The following is a 20,853-nucleotide window of genomic DNA, read 5'->3' on the forward strand; positions in this document are numbered from 1 at the left end:
CAGACAAAAGTTCTTAGATAGTTCTTACAAAATAGATTCAACTGCTCTATTGAGACAGGAACTCCTGAAAGAGGAAAACTTCTCATGTTAAGAGGATGAAGCCCCTCTATGGATTAAGGACAAGAAGTAGTTCAGGATTAAAAATATGAACACATTAGAGATTGCCTGCCTTGGCAGTGAAGAGAATGGTGTTTCTAGCCTCAGACAAATAAGGACACTAAGTAATTGAAAAGAGACCATTAGGTAAGTCATAAATCTATAGAATATTTTATCCTCCCAAACATCTCCCTAAACAAATAATTTACTTAAAGCTTCTGTTTCTATATTAGGATAAATGTATTATACCAAAATGTAGCAATCTCTTATTCATTCTACTCAAGTTTTGGGCTTCTTCCCAGCACCTTAATTGGGAGTACAACAAAGTTGTCCTCCTGCAATGTGTAGCATCAGCAGTGAAGAGCAGTCAAGGAATTCTAGCTTTGTGCTCACTTCAGGGCATTTACTGTCTTAGATTTTTAATGTAACACATATTAAAATTTTGTTATATGAAAATGAATAAAATCTTTTGTGCTTAGTTTTTAAACCTCCATTGTGTTTTGATTGGTTTTGCACCAGAGAAGAGGGTCTTTCCAGCTTCCCCTCTCAAACATGAAAGTGAATGGAATATTTATATGAAGGATCTAATTTATTTCAAATAGGTAATTTTCTTTCAGCATTCTCCATTTAAATGTTATTATTGGCTGAATGGCAGAGCTCAGAGAGTCATGATCAGTGAAATAGAATTCATCTGGAGACCCATAACCAGCGTTGTTCCCCAGGGATCAGTACTGTGTCCAGCCTTATTCAGCTTGTTTATCAGCAACCTGGACTAAATAGAGTGTAGCCTAAGCAAGCCTGATGATGATACAAAATGGGGGGGAGTAGCTGATACACCTGGAGACTGTGCTGCTCTTCAGCAGGAGCTTGAAAGGCTGGAGGGTTGGCTGGGGAGAAACTTACTGAAGTGCAACAAAAGACAAAAGCAAGCATAGGGTCCTGAACCTGGGGATGAATGATCCCAAGTGCCAGCACAGCTTAGGGGACATCTACTAAAGAGCAGGTCTGCAGAGAAGAACCCAAGAGTTTTGGTGGATGACAAGGTCACTGTGAGCTGGCAATGCCATTGCAGCCAGGAGAGCCAATCCCAAGGTACATCAGGAAGAGTGTGGCCAGCAAGCCTGGGGATATTATCCTCCCTCTCTGTCCTACAGGCTGCATCTGAAGTATTGGCCTCAATTCTGATCTCCACAGTCCAAGAAAGACAAATTGTTACTGGCAAGGGTCCAGCAGAGACCACAAAGGTGATGAGGGGTCTGGAGTATCTCTCCTAAGAGGATAGACAGCAGGAACTGTGCCTGCTTAGTCTACAGAAGAGAAGACTGAGAGGGGACCTCATCAATAAATACAAATATTTTTAAATTGTGTGTCAAGAGGATGGTGCCAGACTCTTTTCAGTGGTGCCAGTGAAAGGACAAGAAGCAATGGTCATAAAATGAAACACAAGTTGTTCCATCTCAACAGAAGGAAGACCTGCTTTACACTGAGGGTGGCAGAGCACTGGAACAGGCTGCCCAGGGAGGTCATGCAATCTCCCTCTCTGGAGATATTCAAAACCCACCTGGATGAGTTACTGTGTAGCCTGCTCTAAGTGACCCTGTGATCTCCAGAGGTCACTCACAACCCTAACTATTCTGTGATTCTGCGATTCTGTAGCTGGAACCTAGTTACAAAAGACAAAAATATTCATTTTAGAGAACTCTGTGTTGAGCTTTGTTCATTATTTGTATTTTTCCACCTATCTTTGACATTACAGTGAGCAGTCCTGTTTCAAGATATCAGCTGTCTCATCCTTCTCTTTGTATTCCCTCCTTGCAGTGTTCTCTACATATATAAAACCAAAAATCTGAAACAGAAAAATCCCAGACTGTCTCCAATAGGTGATCTTAGAGAATGAAGAAGAAACTCTAGAGGGACAAACACAGGCAGAAGCTAACTGCTGCTTTTTATATTTTCTTCCACATAAAACCAAACTGCAGCTAGTTTGCCCTGAGCATTTTGCTTTATACATTGTGTAGAATACATATTCTTGTCCATTTATATTCATCAGATCTGAATCTGGAAATTGCTATCACTCTGACAAAGAACCAGAGACAGAATCCAACTCCTGTGTTGCTCCTGTGTATGATAATATGATTTCCATGACTGGAAATTTACTTGGTGCCCTTGTACAATGTGAAGATAGTATCAATCTGCCTGAGTAAGATTAGCAACGTCCAGTTTCCAACTCTGATATGAGGGAGAGTGAACTAAACAGCTAGAAAATACCAGTGTCCACAAAGAAAAGACAATATATTCTTGTGTATAGTAGGAATTAATCAAATATTTTCAGTTGCTTCTCAAGTTTAGATACTAAACCATTAAAAACCTTAATCCATTACTCTTCACAAAGCCAACAAAAACTGAAGCAGAGCACACAGCTAGAATCAATTGAATTGCCTGCTTTCAGGAGGAGTTCTGAGATACCCACTGGAGCTCCAAAAAAAGCCTTTTTCACCATTTGGGGGACCTTATATAAGCTATTTTGCCAAGACATCATTCATATGACATTCCATAAATTTTGCAAGTCAAATCAAAATGAACAGTCAATGCTTTATGTTTTCTGTTCCTTCTATTCAGCAAGAACAGCAAGTTCAGCAAATTCTGTCCTAAAAATTTTAAACATGGACCACTGCTAGACTTCAAAGTGGGGCTTTGGACCCCAACCATCCCATTATCAAAGTTGTATTAGAAAATGCTACAAAGAGGACACAGCTCTGAAAACCAAGTTGGAATATTGTAACTTCACCCAGAATGAAGAGTGCAGCTTTCCAATCACTAACACAGTTATGGGAAGCCAGAATAGTAGCACAGAACGAAGGATGTTTTCAGGAGCATATTTCACATTAATAAAAATCACTGAACATGGGTGATTTAAAAAAAAAATCACTTTCCTAATGCCTTCTTACACTAACTCTTAAATGTGACAGAAACTCAACTTTTCCATCTCTGCCTCAGATTTTACATTAGTCTTTGTGTTCCTGGGGTTTGTCAGCACTCTCCTTATCAGCATTTTGACTGAAGTTTATGTTTTGCTCTAAAGAGCTTTACATGTGTATTTACTGCAGTGGTATATAAATGAATAGAATTTCAAAGTGAATGACTGAATATTAAATAAATTGAAAGCACAGTTTCAAAACACTTTAAGTGGAAAAGTACTGCATTTACAAAAGTGCCAGATTTTTTTATTCAAGGTATTTACTTCCCTAATACTGATCAGAGACTCTGTGAAGGCAAGGCTATCACTAGCCCAACAAAGAAAGCTGGAACATTGCAAATTGGTTTGTTTTTCCTGCAAGATATTAGTGAGAGGTAGGTTAAACTACATAGGACTACTACTTTCTTTTCCACAAAGACAGGTAGTCAGAGATGACAGACCTGTACACCAGGGAACTTAAGCACAGGGAGATTCAATTTTCACCAAAAGCATTCCCAGGGAAGAATAATTCCCCATGGAGAAAGAGGAAAGAAAGGAAAAAACACAATCCCAAGAACTTTCCATTGTATGTAAAAAACACACAAATTAAATCTAAAGAACTGAATGTTTAAATGAGAATAATTTTTTACCAAGTGAATTACTACATTTCATTGTAATATTTAAAAGGATATTATAACATGCAATAAAATAATGATAAATATGATGATAGAAAAAAAAAAAAACAATTTAAGGGTTTATGGTTGCACTATCCAAAAAGTCCAACCAAGCAGGGATAAAGATAAAAGCTGGTTCAAAATTGTGTGACAAAGAATGCATTAATCACAGGGGAAGGGAAAAAAAAAAAAAAAAAAGAAAACTTAGAAGAAAACAAAGAAAGAGGATTTAAAAAAGGGGTATCAAAATTCTGAATAAAAATTCTGATTCCAGTAAGGATTTTTGAAGATCATTTAATTCTTATGATTTATTAGTTCTTCAGCAGAACTACTGCACTGAGAGACCATGGGTTTTTATTAATAGAAAATGATTAATGCCACTGCAATCAGTAACAAGGACTTTCATCAGCTAGTGGTCTGGTGCTGATCAGATGATGAAATCAAGAAAAGTGAATTGGTAAACCAGCTGGAGAAAGCATTTCTAATATGATTTAAGATAACAACAACAGAAACCGAGGAGCTTTCTCATTTTTCTTTAGTTCACTTCTGTCTGTAACAGTGTGATTTCATTTACGCCTATAAAAAGTGTACATAAAATTCTTATCTAATACTTTAGACTAACCACCTCCTCTCAAAGGGATATATTGCAGTACAATACAATTACAGTGGAAAAATAAGATCTTGGGATATTTTGTGTCCTACCCTGTATTTTTACAATGGGAAATAAACATGTACAAATTATAAGAAATCCGTATTTTTAATCCTTTCCATGCTATGAGTCAAAATGCAGGAAAGGGTACCACATCCCTCTGTTTGTGAATGAGTGAATGAGAATTTAAAAAGACTAAAGAAGCAGCAAAACACACACAGACTCTCCCTCATTAGATTTTTTGCACAATAGTGACTACAGAGATCTATGAATGCACAGTACTATGAATAATAAAACATCTGTGAATTACATAATGTCACTAAGTACATTCCAAATGGTATGCATATATTAACCCACAAACACAGGCTGGTACTTATTTAATACAAAATCAGCAAAAGAAAAAAATGGTGTTTCACAAAGGCCCTGGAAGTCCATTATGTTATCCAATTCTCACATATTACTCTAAGGAATGTGATGCTATTGTTACACCACAATAAACAATTGTCACAGCAACAGCTCTCAGTGACAGGTAGCAATATCTCTGGGAAATCAATCAACTTTAATAAAACAGTTTAAGGAAATGTAATTACTTCTTGTATTCTAAACTGTCTGGAGTCTACAAGATAAAAAAAATAATGTGAGGAATTTTTATACATATTAAGATTCTGTATTTTCACAGCATTTCATATTGCCATTGAAATGCAAAAGCAAACTTTGAGCCCATAGCACCTTCAGACAATCAGAAAAATGTTCCTTTGTATCACTGCAGACTTCACACAGCTTGATTGGAACCCTCTGGTTTAGAAGTGCCCCAACACCACCCTGATGATAAATAATTTTAAGGTTTGCATGTTTCCTGTTAGCTTTAATGCATGATGTGCAGCTTTCTCACTGCTGAAGCAAGGCTTCTTTTTAAACAGCTGTAGTAGTGTCTTGACAGTGTAATACAGATATGGATCCGGAATTATAAAGGGAAGTCAAAATTATGATTTCTCTGCTGTATATTCTTCTTAATGACTAGTTCAGAAACAGGAACATAGGACTATTGTTTTAAACACAAGTCTGAAACCCCAAGAGGGGGTTAATGTTAGAATTTTTTTTTTAAAATCCCCTTTTTCTCTCTCGCTTTGAAATCACCTACACTTTCGATTAACAAACACCCATCACTTAGTAAAAATACAAAATATTTTATTATTCTATAGTAGGTTGATACCCTTATTTGGAAGTCTTTTCTATAAAGTAGCATACTGTTTAACCTCACCTACTCATATATAACATCAGACAATTTGACAGTTTACCACACTAAATCCTGATTCAAACCCTCCTGAAGTCACTGACTTGCATTTTCCTTTTACTGGCTTGAGTCAGAAGTCTTTTAAAAGTCAAATGCTGTTCATCCTTTCAGTCCAGTATGCAGCACTCCAAGCTCATCTCACAATTTCCTCCTCTGATATTCACCTCCATGGTAAGGTAGTGTAGGAACAGTTTATTCGGTATAAAAACTTAGGATGAGGCTCCAGGGTTTATGAAATTAACAGATGGCCTCAGCCTAAGTGTATTTAAAGGAGATTTTATTTTTTAATGAAAATAATTTGAGATTGGGTATGTAACCAAAACTCAGGTATGTATTTGATCTTATCCCAGAAATAATTCAAGATAGATCATCCAGGTTACCATATGGACTATATTCCATTCCTATTTCTATTAAAAGCAGATTACAGAGTGGCTAAAGCTACTTATGATTTTTCAAGCTTACCAGTATTAATTTGAATAAGATAATAGATGAGGGAAGAATGATTGGCAACCATTCCATCCACACAAAGTACAAATCTCTTCAGCAGAATTTCAGTGGATTGCAGAGCTAAGTATCAAAAGATCTAGTGATAATTTAATCTTCCATTTTTTTAAAATAGGAGTATTTCTTCAGGTAACATTATTCACTCTACTTTTTCCTAAAAATAGAGATTTGCCATATTTATATTCTGTCCTAAAATGAAGTACTGCAAAGTATTATGAAAGTTTGGATATGTACAGAGGTATTAGATATGTGTGACATAAAGTCTGTTGGTGTGCAAAAAATCATGAAGTTCACACAGTGAGTTATGAATCCAGTTTTGTTCCATCCCTTGAAATCCATGTCTGGGGACAAGAATTCCAATTGCCATATCTTTCCTGGTTATGGCATGCAGGGAAGCAGCTAGTGCACCTGTACAGTCCCTGAGAGACAGATGAATAAGCCAGAGAGATGATACAGATGTCCAGAATCTTCCTACCTGACACCTGGCTGAATTCACACTGGTAATTGCAAGATGTGGATAACCATCTGTCCATCTGTCTGGTAGTTACTCTTAAGGGTGTTTCAAAGAGTTAATCACTGGAGTAAGTAATAGGAAAGATTTTTGAAAATTCAACACTATTTCCTACATGAACTATAATAGTCATTATAAGTCTCTTCTGGTGCAGCTCAACATGGCCAGAACACCACAAATCCAGCAGAGTTGATGCACTGTAAGAGAAATGTTTTAGTATACTTCCAATGAATTATGCAAAAAATGAAATGGTTATATTTTAAGGATAATTCTCTGCTTTTTTTTTTTTCTCATCGTATTAATAGGAGAAAAAAATTATTATTATGACAATGGCAAAGCTGAAATCATTATGCCAGACCTCATTATTCTATTTTTTTAACTTCAACATATAAAAGCACTGCACATGTGGAGGTGAAGAGTTTCCCTAAATTTTATGGTAGGGCATAAATCAGCAAATTCCCATTGACACTCATGTATTATGGATAGAATTTACTTAAGCAATTCTTACCATGTACTGTAATGTAAGCTGTCCTACATGTATTTAATACACCAGACAGTCAAGGCACAGAGATCTAAGGTGGCTTCTTTCATCCCAGGATAGTAGGTCAGTATCATAAACAAGTTCCCCAATTCCCACTTCCCAGTTCTATGTAGTAAACAGATAATTCATTTCAAATAAATGGAGCTCATGGTAAAATTGCAGCCTCTACTGAAGTAGGCAATAAGACAGAAATATGTCCTGTTGTATGCATGTATTATATATAAGGAGAAATCTAAAAAAAATATCAAGGGGATTCTAGAAAGTTAATGGACTAAATGGCAGTTCAAAAATCTTCTGCCTTGTTTCAAGACTTGCTAATGTATCATCTTCTATCATTACTTACAGTAATGAATTCTGTAAAGCAGAGATTCTGACATTACTGTCTGACCTCCCATAGTTATAAATCCTATTTTTCTGAAAGCACTTTTTTCATTGACATGTATTGAAATAAGCCACAAACTCAACCAAAAGTACAAAAAAATTAATATAAAAATCACCCTAAAGACATGTATAAAAATAGTATGTATTTTTCAAAAGTTATCTATCCAAAATAACTTTTCAAGTGAAATCAAAATCTGTCTGGTGCTTCTCACTGACAGTTCTAATTTCAGTGAGAATGATTAAAAGCAAAGTGCAGAACGCTGCAAAGAAGAGCTCCACAACACAGTACAAAATGAAATTGTGTCATATTTAAAATCTAATGCTATATTGGAAAATTAAATTTATTTTTAAATTGGACATTAAAAATTTAAAAACAGTTTATTAGTACTGCCCCTATGTCTTTACCTTTTCACTATTTTAATATTAATGCCAGAAATCAACATCATCAATGTAGGAAAAATAAAGGAAAACTGGAGGCTACATCTAGAGATTTTATTAGGTTTAGCTCCCTGCATTCATTCAAGTACTTTAGGAATGATCCAATGTCTGTGCATGAGAAAGGCACAAGCTTTGCTCAAGAGCTATAGTCAGATTAATAGAAATATTTAAACTGATCTTCCCTGAAAGATCAAAAACCGAACTCAACAGGTAACCAGCAATTATCAACTCCTTATCTCTGCAAGATCCTCAGAATTCACATACTTTTAAGCATTTGAAAAAGAAACTGAGAATGACATGGTGTCACGACATGACATCAATTTTACAGCCACATGTAACTGTACAATTTTCAATCTTCTTTCACCATCTTCTTTGCACTATAAACTCTTTATCACGCATAGGAAACACCTGACTAATTGCATCAGGAAGTCTACCCTTTTTATTCCACAACACTGCCTATAGCTGCTTCTTTCAGGCTCCCTGGAGCTTTAATTCACAACTTTTTAATGCCATCCACAGGGAGTATTTCAAAATGAGGGATGGAAGCAGGATAAAGGCAACAAGAAAAACACTGAATCTTCCACAGCTTGTCTAGTTTTCTCTTTATAATGTAAGTTTCTCAGGACAAAGCTCATGTATCCTTGTGTCACTATCAGCACTGAGTATACAATCAATGGTTTCACAATACTATTGAATTAGTTACTTCCATGTCTTTTCTCCAATTTGTTGAAAAACTTTACCCACTAACCATGTCAATATATTAATATTTCACAGTCATTAAATACTTGTATAAAAACAGATGTGTTATCTATATTCAAAATCAACATAAAATGTAAATTTAATAATAAATTTTAATATATTAGAATATTTAAGCATAAAAAATGTAACCTGCAAATTTTTTTTCTTAATTGCAGTATGGTTAAATCCAAAGCATTTTTGGACAAAAGTGCACTGAAACATATATATATATAACTGTCCCATATACTTAGTGATGAAAATTAATATCTCTTTCAAACACTTTGGCCAGGAGGCAGTTTGTAGCTGTTTTGGAAAAAAAAAAATTTGCTCTGAAAAACAGTTCTCCCATCTTCAGTGAAATGGAAGATATTGAAGGATTTCTACAACATCATACTACTCTTTGCAGACATTTCTATGGATCTCAATACTATACCTTGTAAGTAATCCACCAAAAAATGGATCAAAGAATTTTATCTGACTGAGAATGAAATTACCCTTTTCAAAGGTGTAACCCCAAAGGAGTGGGTACTAGGGGCAGATCTAGGAAAAGAGACTGAATTTTCTGGTTTCTAGCCCTTCAACAGGTAGACTGATTTTCTGTCCCTCCATGAAAATGGTGTTGTTATGTCAGTAAAGTCAAATATACAAACTGTATTCTATCATTAGATGTATGCTAAAACAAACCAAGTGTGTTGAGACATTTCTACTTAAAAGTGTTCCATGTTGACTGACATTAGATGCAGAAAGATTTTGAGCTTGAACACATAAAATTCCTCTGAGATTAAGTCTCTCTGTAGACTCTCAGAGACACCAAAATAGGTTTCATCCTGAATATTAGAAAAAGACAACTTAGGCTGAATGAAAGAGTGCCCACATATACCTACTTCCTAGTGATTGCAACACTGTGCAGATAGGTGAGAAGCCAAAGTTTACAATATTCATAATTCACCTGTTAAAACTATGCCTGTACAACTGGCTAACTCCCTTCTTGGAGGTGAAAGCTGAGACTGGCCAGAGTTATCTTTACTCCCTGTGTGCTTCTACCATTCTCACAATACAGGGCTGGATAGCAGAGGAAAATGATCATTCTTCTGAGAGTAAAAAGGAAAAGCAGATGGACATTCGTGATATCGAACTCTGCCCACACTTCTTATGAGGTTAATTAATTTATATACCACTCTTTTGCTTGTGTTTATTAGAATAAAATTGCTCTAGACAATAGTCAAGAAGTGATACCTTTTATCCAGAAACAATTGTCTGCCCAGAGTTTCACAGTTTAAAGAAAGGTTATTTTGTGTCAAAAGCCAATTGAAAATCCTGCTTTCCTGAATAAAAACTCTGCAAAATGTAACACAAACAGATAATTAAGCCTGATAAAATAGGCTATAGAGCATAATCAGGTTTATTAAACTCCTGTAGAACATTTTTCTCTGTCATATTTCCAATAGATAATATATAAATAAATATAGTATTTATAGAAGTAAATAATAAAAAATTTAATTATTTTAATTAGCTTGGTTGGCAGTTGCTATTCAAAATAGTGTTACTGGGCTAGAATAAGACTGTTTAAATGTGAAAACTAATCTGATTTGGAAGATAATTAATTTTAAACTGAATGTAGAAACATTAATGCCTTTCTTGAATTCCACCACTGAACAATATTGAGGGCTCTGTGGTAACTGCCAGGAGTCATAACAAACCTTTTCTTTTTTCTTCCTCATTAGCACCATAAATTCCTTAGAAAGGGCAACAAACTGGTTTCCTGTGATAGATGCCATTCCTTGGAACTGCAGATCAAAGGAAAACTCACTGCTGAAATGGCAATCTACTGGGGTATGATGGAGAATAGAATTCAATTGTGGCTTCTTGATATTTCAGGAACACATTCCAACAAAAACAAAGAGCTTAATGCTAAACAGTGAAATTGTAGGCATGTTCATGGTGAGAGAAAGGATTTAAAACGTTTGTCATAATTGCCATCTCTTAATGTAGATTCTGGTAAATATTGAGAACAAAATAGAAGATGGAACAGCATTTCACATATTTATAGTTTTCCCTAAATGAAATGTCAAAAGTCAGATATAATGTCTGCAAGCACAATAGCTTAATTTTTCCCCAATGAAAAGGGAGATAATACTGAGTTTGTAAGAATGCATAATTAAGTATACATTGGAAATTTAAATATAGCTGGTGCATTGAGAGTACAAAGCTATCTTTTACTAGCTCAGCAAAATTCGGTCTATTGAATGACTCTGAAAGAGTAAAATGAGTAACGGGTTAAAGCATGGATTGTCTAGTCTTTTTAAATGCTGAGTGGGTAAATCCAAGAATCTGTTCTTATGGGTCCATATGAAGCTTGTAGGAAGAGACAGAGTTTTTTTATAAGCTTGAGAAATCTCAGGTGAAGGTTTTAAATTGTTTATGAGCCTTTGCAAAAACAATTTACATGACTTGAATTGTGTTGTTAACCCTGAGACTGAAGTGTGATCTGGGTGGTGCAACTTTACTCAATTTAATCCTTTAGTCTAGGTTTGACAGATAGTTTAGCAAGCTGACTACTACCACAAAGACCATTTCTACTGCACCATTTGTACGTAAAATTGTGTTTGGCATCACTGAAAGTGCCTCTACAAATTGTGACAATATACATTCACCAGAAGTAGAACCATTTAGAAGAGAAAAAGAGATCCTCTTTTGCCATTTCATATAATATTCCTACTAATAATATATCTAACCAGCTGAAAAAATTGTATATCACAACTTGCCTGATAGTTTTCTACTGACATATCTTGTTCTTCAGTGTTCATGTATAAAACAATTGAAAATAAAGTGATACTGGAAAAAGAGTGGTCTTATACCAGAAAGCTCTGGGTATATTTGGCCTGGTCATATGAATAAGACAATTCAGATTTGTCTTTAAAAGCTCTAAATTAACCACTTCCTAAAATATAGGAAAATGAGAGTCAGATGGATGTATTTTTTCTCTCATCCAAGCAGGACAACAGCAAACAGAAAGTAGAATGTCACTTGTCACAAATATCTTTCATTCTCTCATTCTGACATAAAAAAAGACACTAGCCATCAATGAAGCAGCCGTAGGAGGCAAAGAGGAAAGAAATAGTTCATAAAAGCTATATTACCCCTTGCAATTCAGAAGCTCCCAGTATCTTGCAAGTTGATATAACAGAAGAAAAAACTCTTCATTTGATCTCCCACTGTTTTGCTGCCCTTTCCTCAGTGGTGTTGTAGCAGGAGGCAATACAAAAGTGCTTTTATTCCATACAAATTGCTTGAGTGCTAAACTCTCTGAAATCTGAAAATTAGAGTAGTTCCACAATTTTTTTTTTTAAGGGGTTCTTTCTTCGCAATTGCTTCTGACCAGAAAATTAAATACAGAAGAATGAAATTGCAACAAACACAGAAGACACAATTTTGACTTCATTTCCAGTTGAAGAATAATTTTATTGAAATAAAATTGTTATATTTGAGATAAGAATCTGTTTAGAGGTACTTAACAATGCCTTGACATGTTCCACATTGAAATTTTTTTTCTAAGATAAGGTCTATATTCAGAAAAAGGCTGAAAATTTCACAAATATATTTGCATACTTAGTGTATTTATTTCTGTGAAATGTTACATTTTAAATATTTTGGTGGGGTTTTCCTTTTTTTCTCTCATCTTTAGGTAAGATTTGCAAATGCTCTGAAATGCTCTCACAACATATGGTCCATGGACTGGAGGTATTTCCTACACCACTTCTAAGCATCAATTGAGCTAAAGAAAAAGGATAGAAAATTCAAAAAAAGCAACCTGTGTGCTGATTTTTTTGACAAAGATGTTGGCACCAATCTTTATTGATATTCCTAAACAAGTGCTTTTCTTGATCTCTTTTGCATCTTTTTCCTTCTTATTCCTGTATGTCTTAATTTTAATTTTCTTTGTTTATTTTATTAATAATTTCTGTTATGCAGAATTACTGAAGTTCCAGACTAGCAATCAAGTTTAAATAAACAATGTCCATGTAGAAAACCTGAATCAATTCAAAAATGAAAGAATTGATTTTTTTATTTTAATTTTGCTCATTGATTTTGTTCAGAGAAACAAAATCAATGTGGTAGCAGCCTACTGACTTTGAAGTTTGATAATTTATCTCAGTACAATAAAGAGGTCAAAGCCTGTACTGTATCATAAATTCCTCCACTCAGAACTAATTACTCCAAATGGGAAAGAGTGGCAGACTATCAGTTTTGAAGGGATAAACACAAAGGATGAGCTAATTCAGACATAAACACATAACAATCAGGAGAGAAAAAGTATTTTTCAGTATTTTTGTTCATACAGTTGAAAAGCCATACTATGAAGGCAAGTCACAACATACAGTCTTGTTATGAATATCGTGTCATTTTCTCACACAGCTATTTACCAGATTTACTTCACAAACTTCAATGGGCTGAAGTTATGCTTTATTCCTAAGAAAAAAACCTTGTTGGAAAATTATTATTCAAATATCCTTTTTAGTTGCTTCTTACGATGAAGGATATGACTAAATAAATTATTTAGGAGGAAGTATTCAGCCTTTCTCTAAATCATAAGCTGATATATAGAGTAATATCCAAATACATATATAAAATAAATATAAAAATTGGTGTATATATATACACACACACATATATATAAAATTGGAATTGGCACTATAGTCTTTGTTTTTATGTGGTGCATATAGCTTAGAACTGACTGCAGATTTAGAGATTTTCTGTGTACATGAATTTGATACTGGCATTTGTACAATCCTTGATACAATTATTCTAGTCTGGAGTGCCCTAACTGAGTGAATTCAGTTGTCTTTAGCAACCAAACTCTATGTTCACCGTGTGAGTGGCTGTTGATTTCCCTATTTGCTGATAGTCATTTAGCATGTTTGGTTTCTTCTTTGTATCTACCTCAACTTCCTTTGAGAGCTATTTCTCTCAGCAAAATCTGAAGGACCATATGACACTTGACTTGAATCTTCTTCTTCCACACTCTCCCTCACATCCCTGAGCAGGTCAAAGATTTTCAAATACTAAGACTCTTTCTAGATTTCCAGAATTTCAGTCCTGAGGTATATTTTTTCTTTGTTTATCTAGCATATTATCAGGGGTTTGGTTTTGGGTTTTTTTAATCAAACCACAAATATTTCATTGATTCAAACACTGAAAATTCAACCTTCTTCACACTCATCTCCCAGTTACTAATTCAACAAATCATCTATTCAAATTTCAGTCTTTTCAAAGATAGAACAAAGAAGAAAAGGGTGAATTCTTTCATCCTATTCATACTCTTGAATTAGATGGTATTCGATCTTCTTCCTCCACTTACCATCAGTTCTGCTTACTAAACCTTTCTATGTACCATTTGTTTTCCTGTTTTGGATTCTTGCTTTTTTGCATTCTCCATTTAATGTCTCTTCAAATGCATCCAAAATGTAATCTGAATTTCTTGTTTCAAGCAGTTTTTATCATGCTTTACCATGTTTTGTTTTGTTTTTCTAATAGCTTTGCTTTAAAGGTCCACTTAGTTCTGCAGTAACCCTGCCTCCTGGGAATCAATGTCTTAACATAAGAGTAAAGAGAGTTCATGGATTTTGTGATCCAACATCCCTTAGAGTTGGAGTGTCAGTTCATAAATAATTCACTTACGAGCACATACATTCATTTTACATGATTCCTCAATATGGCCAGGGTGCTGCGTGGTCTGCACTGTATCCACCTACAAAAAATACAGAAATATATGTCTGCTTACTGGGATGTGAGTAGGGTTTGGCTGACTTAATCCTCTACCATGGATCTTACTAGTGAGCAAAAAATTTCTCTTTTCTTCCTTAGATCCAAACACATTCCATAGAATAACTATTTTGGCAGCAAAGACAGTTAGAACTGTCTGTTTCATACAGACATGCCCAGAAGCAGGCTGTTTTTAAATTATAGACAAATTGGAGTGATTTATAAATTCTTCCCTTTCTTACTCAGAGTTACTGCAGACAGAGTAAAAAATAATATAGCTGTCTCGGGTATCAGTGATGAGCATAACTCTTCTCCATTAAATGATGGGATTAATAGTGCAGTACAGAGAGTTGAAAGAAGCAAAAAATGAGAATTTTACAAGAAAACAAACAGGCAACTCCTCTTTTCCTTCATCTCTCTCACCCAACCACCAGATAAAATTGAGTGAGCAAGACAGATTTGAAGGGCAACATACAGTGTACAATAACAGTTCTATGAACATCTACATTCTTCAAAATGCCAGATATCAACAATCTTACTCTGAGGTGGACATAAAAAAAATGGAGAATTGTGGAAGAACCTTCTTCCTTTGACTCACTTTGATCAATATGATTGTGAAGAAAATGAGACACTAAATAGACATGCACATCTAGTGATAAACAGCGAAGGTTTCTGTCCAATATATTCTTCAGAAACAGGACTTAAAATATCACTTGGAATTGGATCATCCACAAAAAAAAATATTAACCCATTTTTGGTAGTTACATAACACATTTTTTTTGGCATTCATCAGTCTTTTCAGCTTTTCCAGTACTGTTAAATTATTAATAATTTATATTTATTTTACATCACTGACTACAGCATCCTTATTTTAATGAATCATTTCTTGTAAAATGTTACACACATGTAAATTTAAAACCAAGTTACACAAAAGTAGGATACCAATGTCAAGCATCTCTATAAAACATCTTTTCCTCTATGAACATTATCCATAAAAGACTCCTAAATGCCCTCAAATAATAATGTCTGCTCCTCAATCTAAATATGATCTTCTTACAGGAAGCCACCTGGGACAAGCAAGCAAAACATTCTCTTTTGGTTGTAGAAGGAACATATTTACACCTTAAAAAAATTCTTCAACATTACCAACCAAATTATATACAAATCTCTTTGTTCAATTTACACTGACTTAATTTGACAAAACAGCAAGAACACTAAATAGCCCAAAACATTCAATAAAAATACAAGTAATGTATCTACCTACTTGCCTACCTACGTACCTACGTACCTACCTACCTACCTACCTACCTACCTACCTACCTACCTACCTACCTATTTTTATAGATCTATCTGTATCTTTCATTTAAGTTCATTGAGTACCTCAAAATTACTAACTTAACAGCTGTTCAAATTTATATAAAAATTAAGTTTTGCTAACTTCAAGGAGAGTATATTCACTGGAATATTACACTTGTCCAGTATGCAATGAACAGGGGTCTATTAACATGTATTTTAAATACTTTTCTCCAAAATAGAAACACAATGGTGAGCATCTGGTGCATTCATAAAATATTTCTGAGGTAAAAAATATTCATAGATGTAACTTATACTTTTTATAATTAGACCTTTCTTGTAGGAAAGATACTGATACTAGCTGTTTTTTTCTTAAATTAACAAATCAAATCATAAATCATGAGAGAAAATCTTAAATAAGCAAAACAAATTACCTGGCGCATATGAGACAAAATGTCGAATCTTTTTTATCACAAATGCAATATATTATATCATTAAACCTCAGGCAATCATGGAAGTCTCAGAGTGTGTGTGTGTCTCTATTACCTGCAGTACACCTGATGCAGCAAGGATGGCAGTGCAATTTGTTGTGCCCCTTTACTTTACATCCCAACAAGCCACAAGGTCTGCATCACCTGCCAATCTTTGGCACACACTGCAGGCACAGAGAGCAAACTGATGGAAGGCTTGCGCCTGCGCTTCAAGTGCTACACACTACACGACAGTCTAAAGACAAAGGTGGGACAAATCAATGCTTCAAAATGCTCAGTGGTGCTCAGAAATATGTACAGAAGGACTCCAAACTTAGACTGAAGACAAATTCACACCCAAATCACATTCCCATGCTCTGTGTCATTAGTGGACGCATCCATACATCATGATTGACAGAATATAATTAGAAAATTTTCTTTTCTCCCCAAATTTTTGTTAAATTGCTGTTTTCCCCATTTTTCTACAGCAGTTGAAGAATCTTGCTAACTTCCATGAAATTGTCTTGTTCCTCCTTCCATTTCCTTTCCCAAAAATGCACGTACACCAGAGTTAAATGAAGAATTGATAGTCACTACTTCAGTTGTCATGAGCAAGATGCTTGCAGAACTCCACTAGTCCAGTTCATAATACTAAAATATAGGCCTAGAAGTATCTTGTTACACACTGAGTACACCTGCTTATCATAGACATAATTTCACATAATTTCTTGATAGGTTACAATTATTTTTCCTGAATATTTCAATGGAAAATTGCTTCCAGAATTTCAATGCTGCAGTACATAAAAATTATTGTAGAACCCACCTGAAATTTATTTATTGATCTTTATTTCTGTTTCTCCTTTTCCTTAACTTACATACTCATTGCCATTGGGAAGTGACCTTTTAGCATTATTGATATATATTTGCCATTAATTGTAATTATTTTTAATTAAATAAGTGAGAAGTCACACTTTACCAGAGTGTAGTGATCCCAGCCATAATATATTGCTGCAAACTCAAAATTATTAACTTCTGCAAGTACAGTTTTATTGTGGGGGGCTTTTGCCACTCATTTCACTTTATTCTTAGAACTCTGTCTGTAAATATGTTATGATTGCAATATATATTATATATTCATCTGATTGACATGCACACATGACTAAAAATGTGACAGATTACAAGTTTCTGCAACATTCTTGAACGGAACTGAAAGGCACAACATGCTCATTTTTGCCCACCACAGAAAATGCCAGATAAAAATATATCTCCGTAGATTTCCTGTTACATTTCACAAGATACTTCTAACCTATTTTTAAACTTCTTATACACATGCAGCTTCATTTCCAGTTTGTGACAGAAATCAAAATAGGATATGAGGAACTACAGAAACTGTACTGAATGTATTTCCTTAGAATGTATGTGTTACATAAGGAAAGCTAATTTTAATATTCTTAAGTAGACAAAAGAAAATTAATCAGTAAATAAAATATTCACTTTTTTATGCTGTGCCATTTGTATACACATGTAAAGGCCACAAATAAGACAAAAAATAGGTAATATGGAACCCATGAACAGTTCTTTTCTGAATAAGAAATTAATGAGGACTTCTACACATGATCACAAAGGGGTGAAGAGATTTTGATAACTAAAATCTCTGTAATATGGTCTAAATTGATATAAAAATTTAATAATCCTGAATATAAAAATTTTTAAAAAGAGAAGTTAAAGACAATAGTTTTAATGGGCAACACACCTAGACTTAGTACACAGTTTAACATGATTGTATTCTCACCTCACCTCATTTAAATTAAATTTGTCATATTTTTTCTGTGACTACTGATTTCTGCATGTTATATAAATCAAGTTCATCAAAATTAATATTTTTAGTTCTTACCAAAACAAAAACAAACAAACAAACAAAAAAACCCCAACTAAACAAAAAATTATCCTCTTAACCCATCATTACAAGCATAAAATTGATTTATTTAAGTTATTTATTGCAATCAAGCCACAGAGATTCTGGGCCTCCTAAAAAACTGAACAATACTGCCACGTCAAGAACAAAAGGGTTCACAGAAAAACAGAAGCACAAGTACCAACATCTTTAGATGTTTCTGTTGCAGCCCACTGAGAAGTTTGTGCTGCTCCTTAAACAGCCTACAGAACTTAGCTTGATCTTGGCATAGATAATGCTACTAACAGTTGAATCCATCATTATGGAATAGGGCCTTAAAATCATGGCCCACATTTTCTTGCTGTTTTCTTTTTCTCTTTCTTTAGGAATGCACAAACTTACTGGACGGAAAATATCTGTGTAATTGTATTATTCTGAACAGATGAAGTTCCATTTCAAGACTATCAAGATATTTTTTATGTTACCTCAATCTCAGAGAGCTGAAATCTTTTTTTTTTCTTCTGTTTCTAAACTAAAAATATAGTGTTACATATTTGCTATTATGACAATATTACTGTTTAATAAGTTTTCCTGATATTTATTCCCAATATATTTATGAAGAACCATCACATCTCCTCTTTCCCCTTGCTTTCTCAAGGCTCTGAGGTAAATGTAGCAGTGGCTTAAAATCAGAGGCAGGAATATTTAGCATCTGCTCCACCCCTCTGATGGGCACTGAAGCCTTCAGGGCAGGATTATATGGCATGCCTATGAAAAAACTCATGTACTATTGCAGTCTTCAGCTGGGTGTATTAAAGAAAAAGTTTTGGTTTACCCTAATATACAAAGCAGTGGTTCAGAGAGTGATTCAAAAGAGCTTCAAGTATTCGTGCCTTGAGGATAGTAACAACTTCTGCCATCCAATTTTAGCTTGCCACAGCACGTCTCTCAGAGCCTTAAGTCTAATAGGCAAAGCCCTTTTAGTCTTCTCTTCCACAGCTAAGTCTATATTCCATGGTTATTAAACAGCTTTTTCTGAATGTTTAAAAGTAAGCTTAATTCTTCCTGAAAATGATTGACTAGAATAACAAAACAATTTTTCAGAGGCAGTCTCATTAATGACTTCTCAAATGACCTGACTATGTCTGTCTCACAGCAGCACCAAAATTGATGCAGCTTTATATTGCAAAAATAAATTTGTTGTGTCACTAATGCTCCTAGTAACTCTCACCTAATTTATTAAATTCTTCTTTTTTTCGACTGCTCCCATATCAATATTTCCTAACTGAATTTAAAACTTCTTCTTGTTTTATTTTAAGTCTTAACTCCTAAAGTCTAGAAAATTTTCTAGTCTTTCATCTAATACAACCTAATTCTCACAAAAATTCATGATTTTATTTGTTCCATAAGCAAGTCTCCTTATTACATTTACACTCATTTTGCTTTAAAATATATAGCAAAAATGTTCTTAAGACTGATTCTTGACTCAAGTAACTTCTTATAATGCTTACCTTTGCAAGAAAACCAATTGTCATCTCATTTAAGTGAATTTCTTACATATTTTTTGATTCCTTTAGTAATACCCATCTTCCTCAGGTGCACAAATAATTTCCCAGGTGGCACAGTATCAATTGATTGCTGAAGTCCAGGAGGGAGATTACTAAATTTTCTTTGTCTAGAAAATTGGTTATCTTTTCAAAGAAAGTTATCAGATTGGTTTGTATGAACTCTTTGCAGTAAAGGCATTTTCAATTTTCATGCTATCTTCCCTTGCTCTTTATGTCAGTAGCTTAATTCTTTTTTCATATAAACTCTGCTCTACTGTTTGATAAAAGATGAGTTCACACTTTCAGACCTTTATCTCTTCTTTTCCATCTTCTCCACTACTTAAATATAAATATGGTATTTGCTATTCTCCAACAAAACAGTACCTTTTTTTTTTCCCTAACAGATTTATTTAAAAGAAGACATGACATGCTTTGCTCTGCATCACTCAGAATTCTGTGGTGACACCTATATGGTCTTACTTGACTTACATACATCAGACTCCTGGTTTTGCTTTCATCTCAGGTGCTTCCAGCTTTTGTTTTTCCCATGTATATCTCTATCACATCTAAAGGACCTTTCACTTCTAAGTGTAATAATTGCCCTGATTCTCTCCCTTGCTCTTATAGCTTAATAAAGTTTTCTTTTAATCATCCCTTTAATGTCTACCTCAGCTGATATTTGTCAGAGCACTCTGTCCTGATGATGACCACACCCCTACTTTGTACATCTCTCTGACTTCCCATCTCCTTCCATTTCCCATTCATTGCAATTTTCTGATCTCATAATTTATTCCAATTTAAAAAATATATATTCTCATGTATCTACATGGGATAGACACCTCTGCAGTTGAGACTCTGAAAAGGAGTTTGAGATATTTTACTTCATAGACAAGTATGAAGAATATTTCTGCATCAAAATCCCCATTTTCCTCCTATCTGTCAGTGTATATAAAATCATTGCCTACCCCTACTACTAAAGGCAATGATGAAAAGAATAAACTTTATTGATTGAACAGGGGACATACATTCCAAGTCCCAGAATTAATCTGCCTAGAAGCAAAATATCTGTTTTCTCTATTACTGATCCTTTGACACTTCAAACAT

At 34.4% G+C, this 20,853-nt stretch overlaps 1 protein-coding gene across 5 annotated transcripts in view; it reads right to left on the reverse strand.

Annotated features, from left to right (window-relative positions):
• Positions 1 to 20,853, reverse strand: part of PCDH7 (protocadherin 7) — a 266,737-nt gene that overhangs the window by 201,275 nt on the left and 44,609 nt on the right. Inside the window, exon 2 of one of the 5 annotated variants that reach the window (XM_071432575.1) lies at positions 12,224 to 14,531. The exons of the other annotated variants lie outside the window; for them this stretch is intronic. Coding sequence (XP_071288676.1) covers positions 14,454 to 14,531 — 78 coding nt within the window. The 3' untranslated portion in view covers positions 12,224 to 14,453. Of the gene's footprint in view, positions 1 to 12,223; positions 14,532 to 20,853 lie in introns of those variants that run through there. 5 annotated transcript variants of the gene reach the window in all.

This window comes from Agelaius tricolor, unplaced genomic scaffold (genome assembly GCF_023055355.1).
Source record: "Agelaius tricolor isolate 1412-34295 unplaced genomic scaffold, bAgeTri1.0.p SCAF_8, whole genome shotgun sequence".
Lineage (NCBI taxonomy): Eukaryota > Metazoa > Chordata > Aves > Passeriformes > Icteridae > Agelaius > Agelaius tricolor.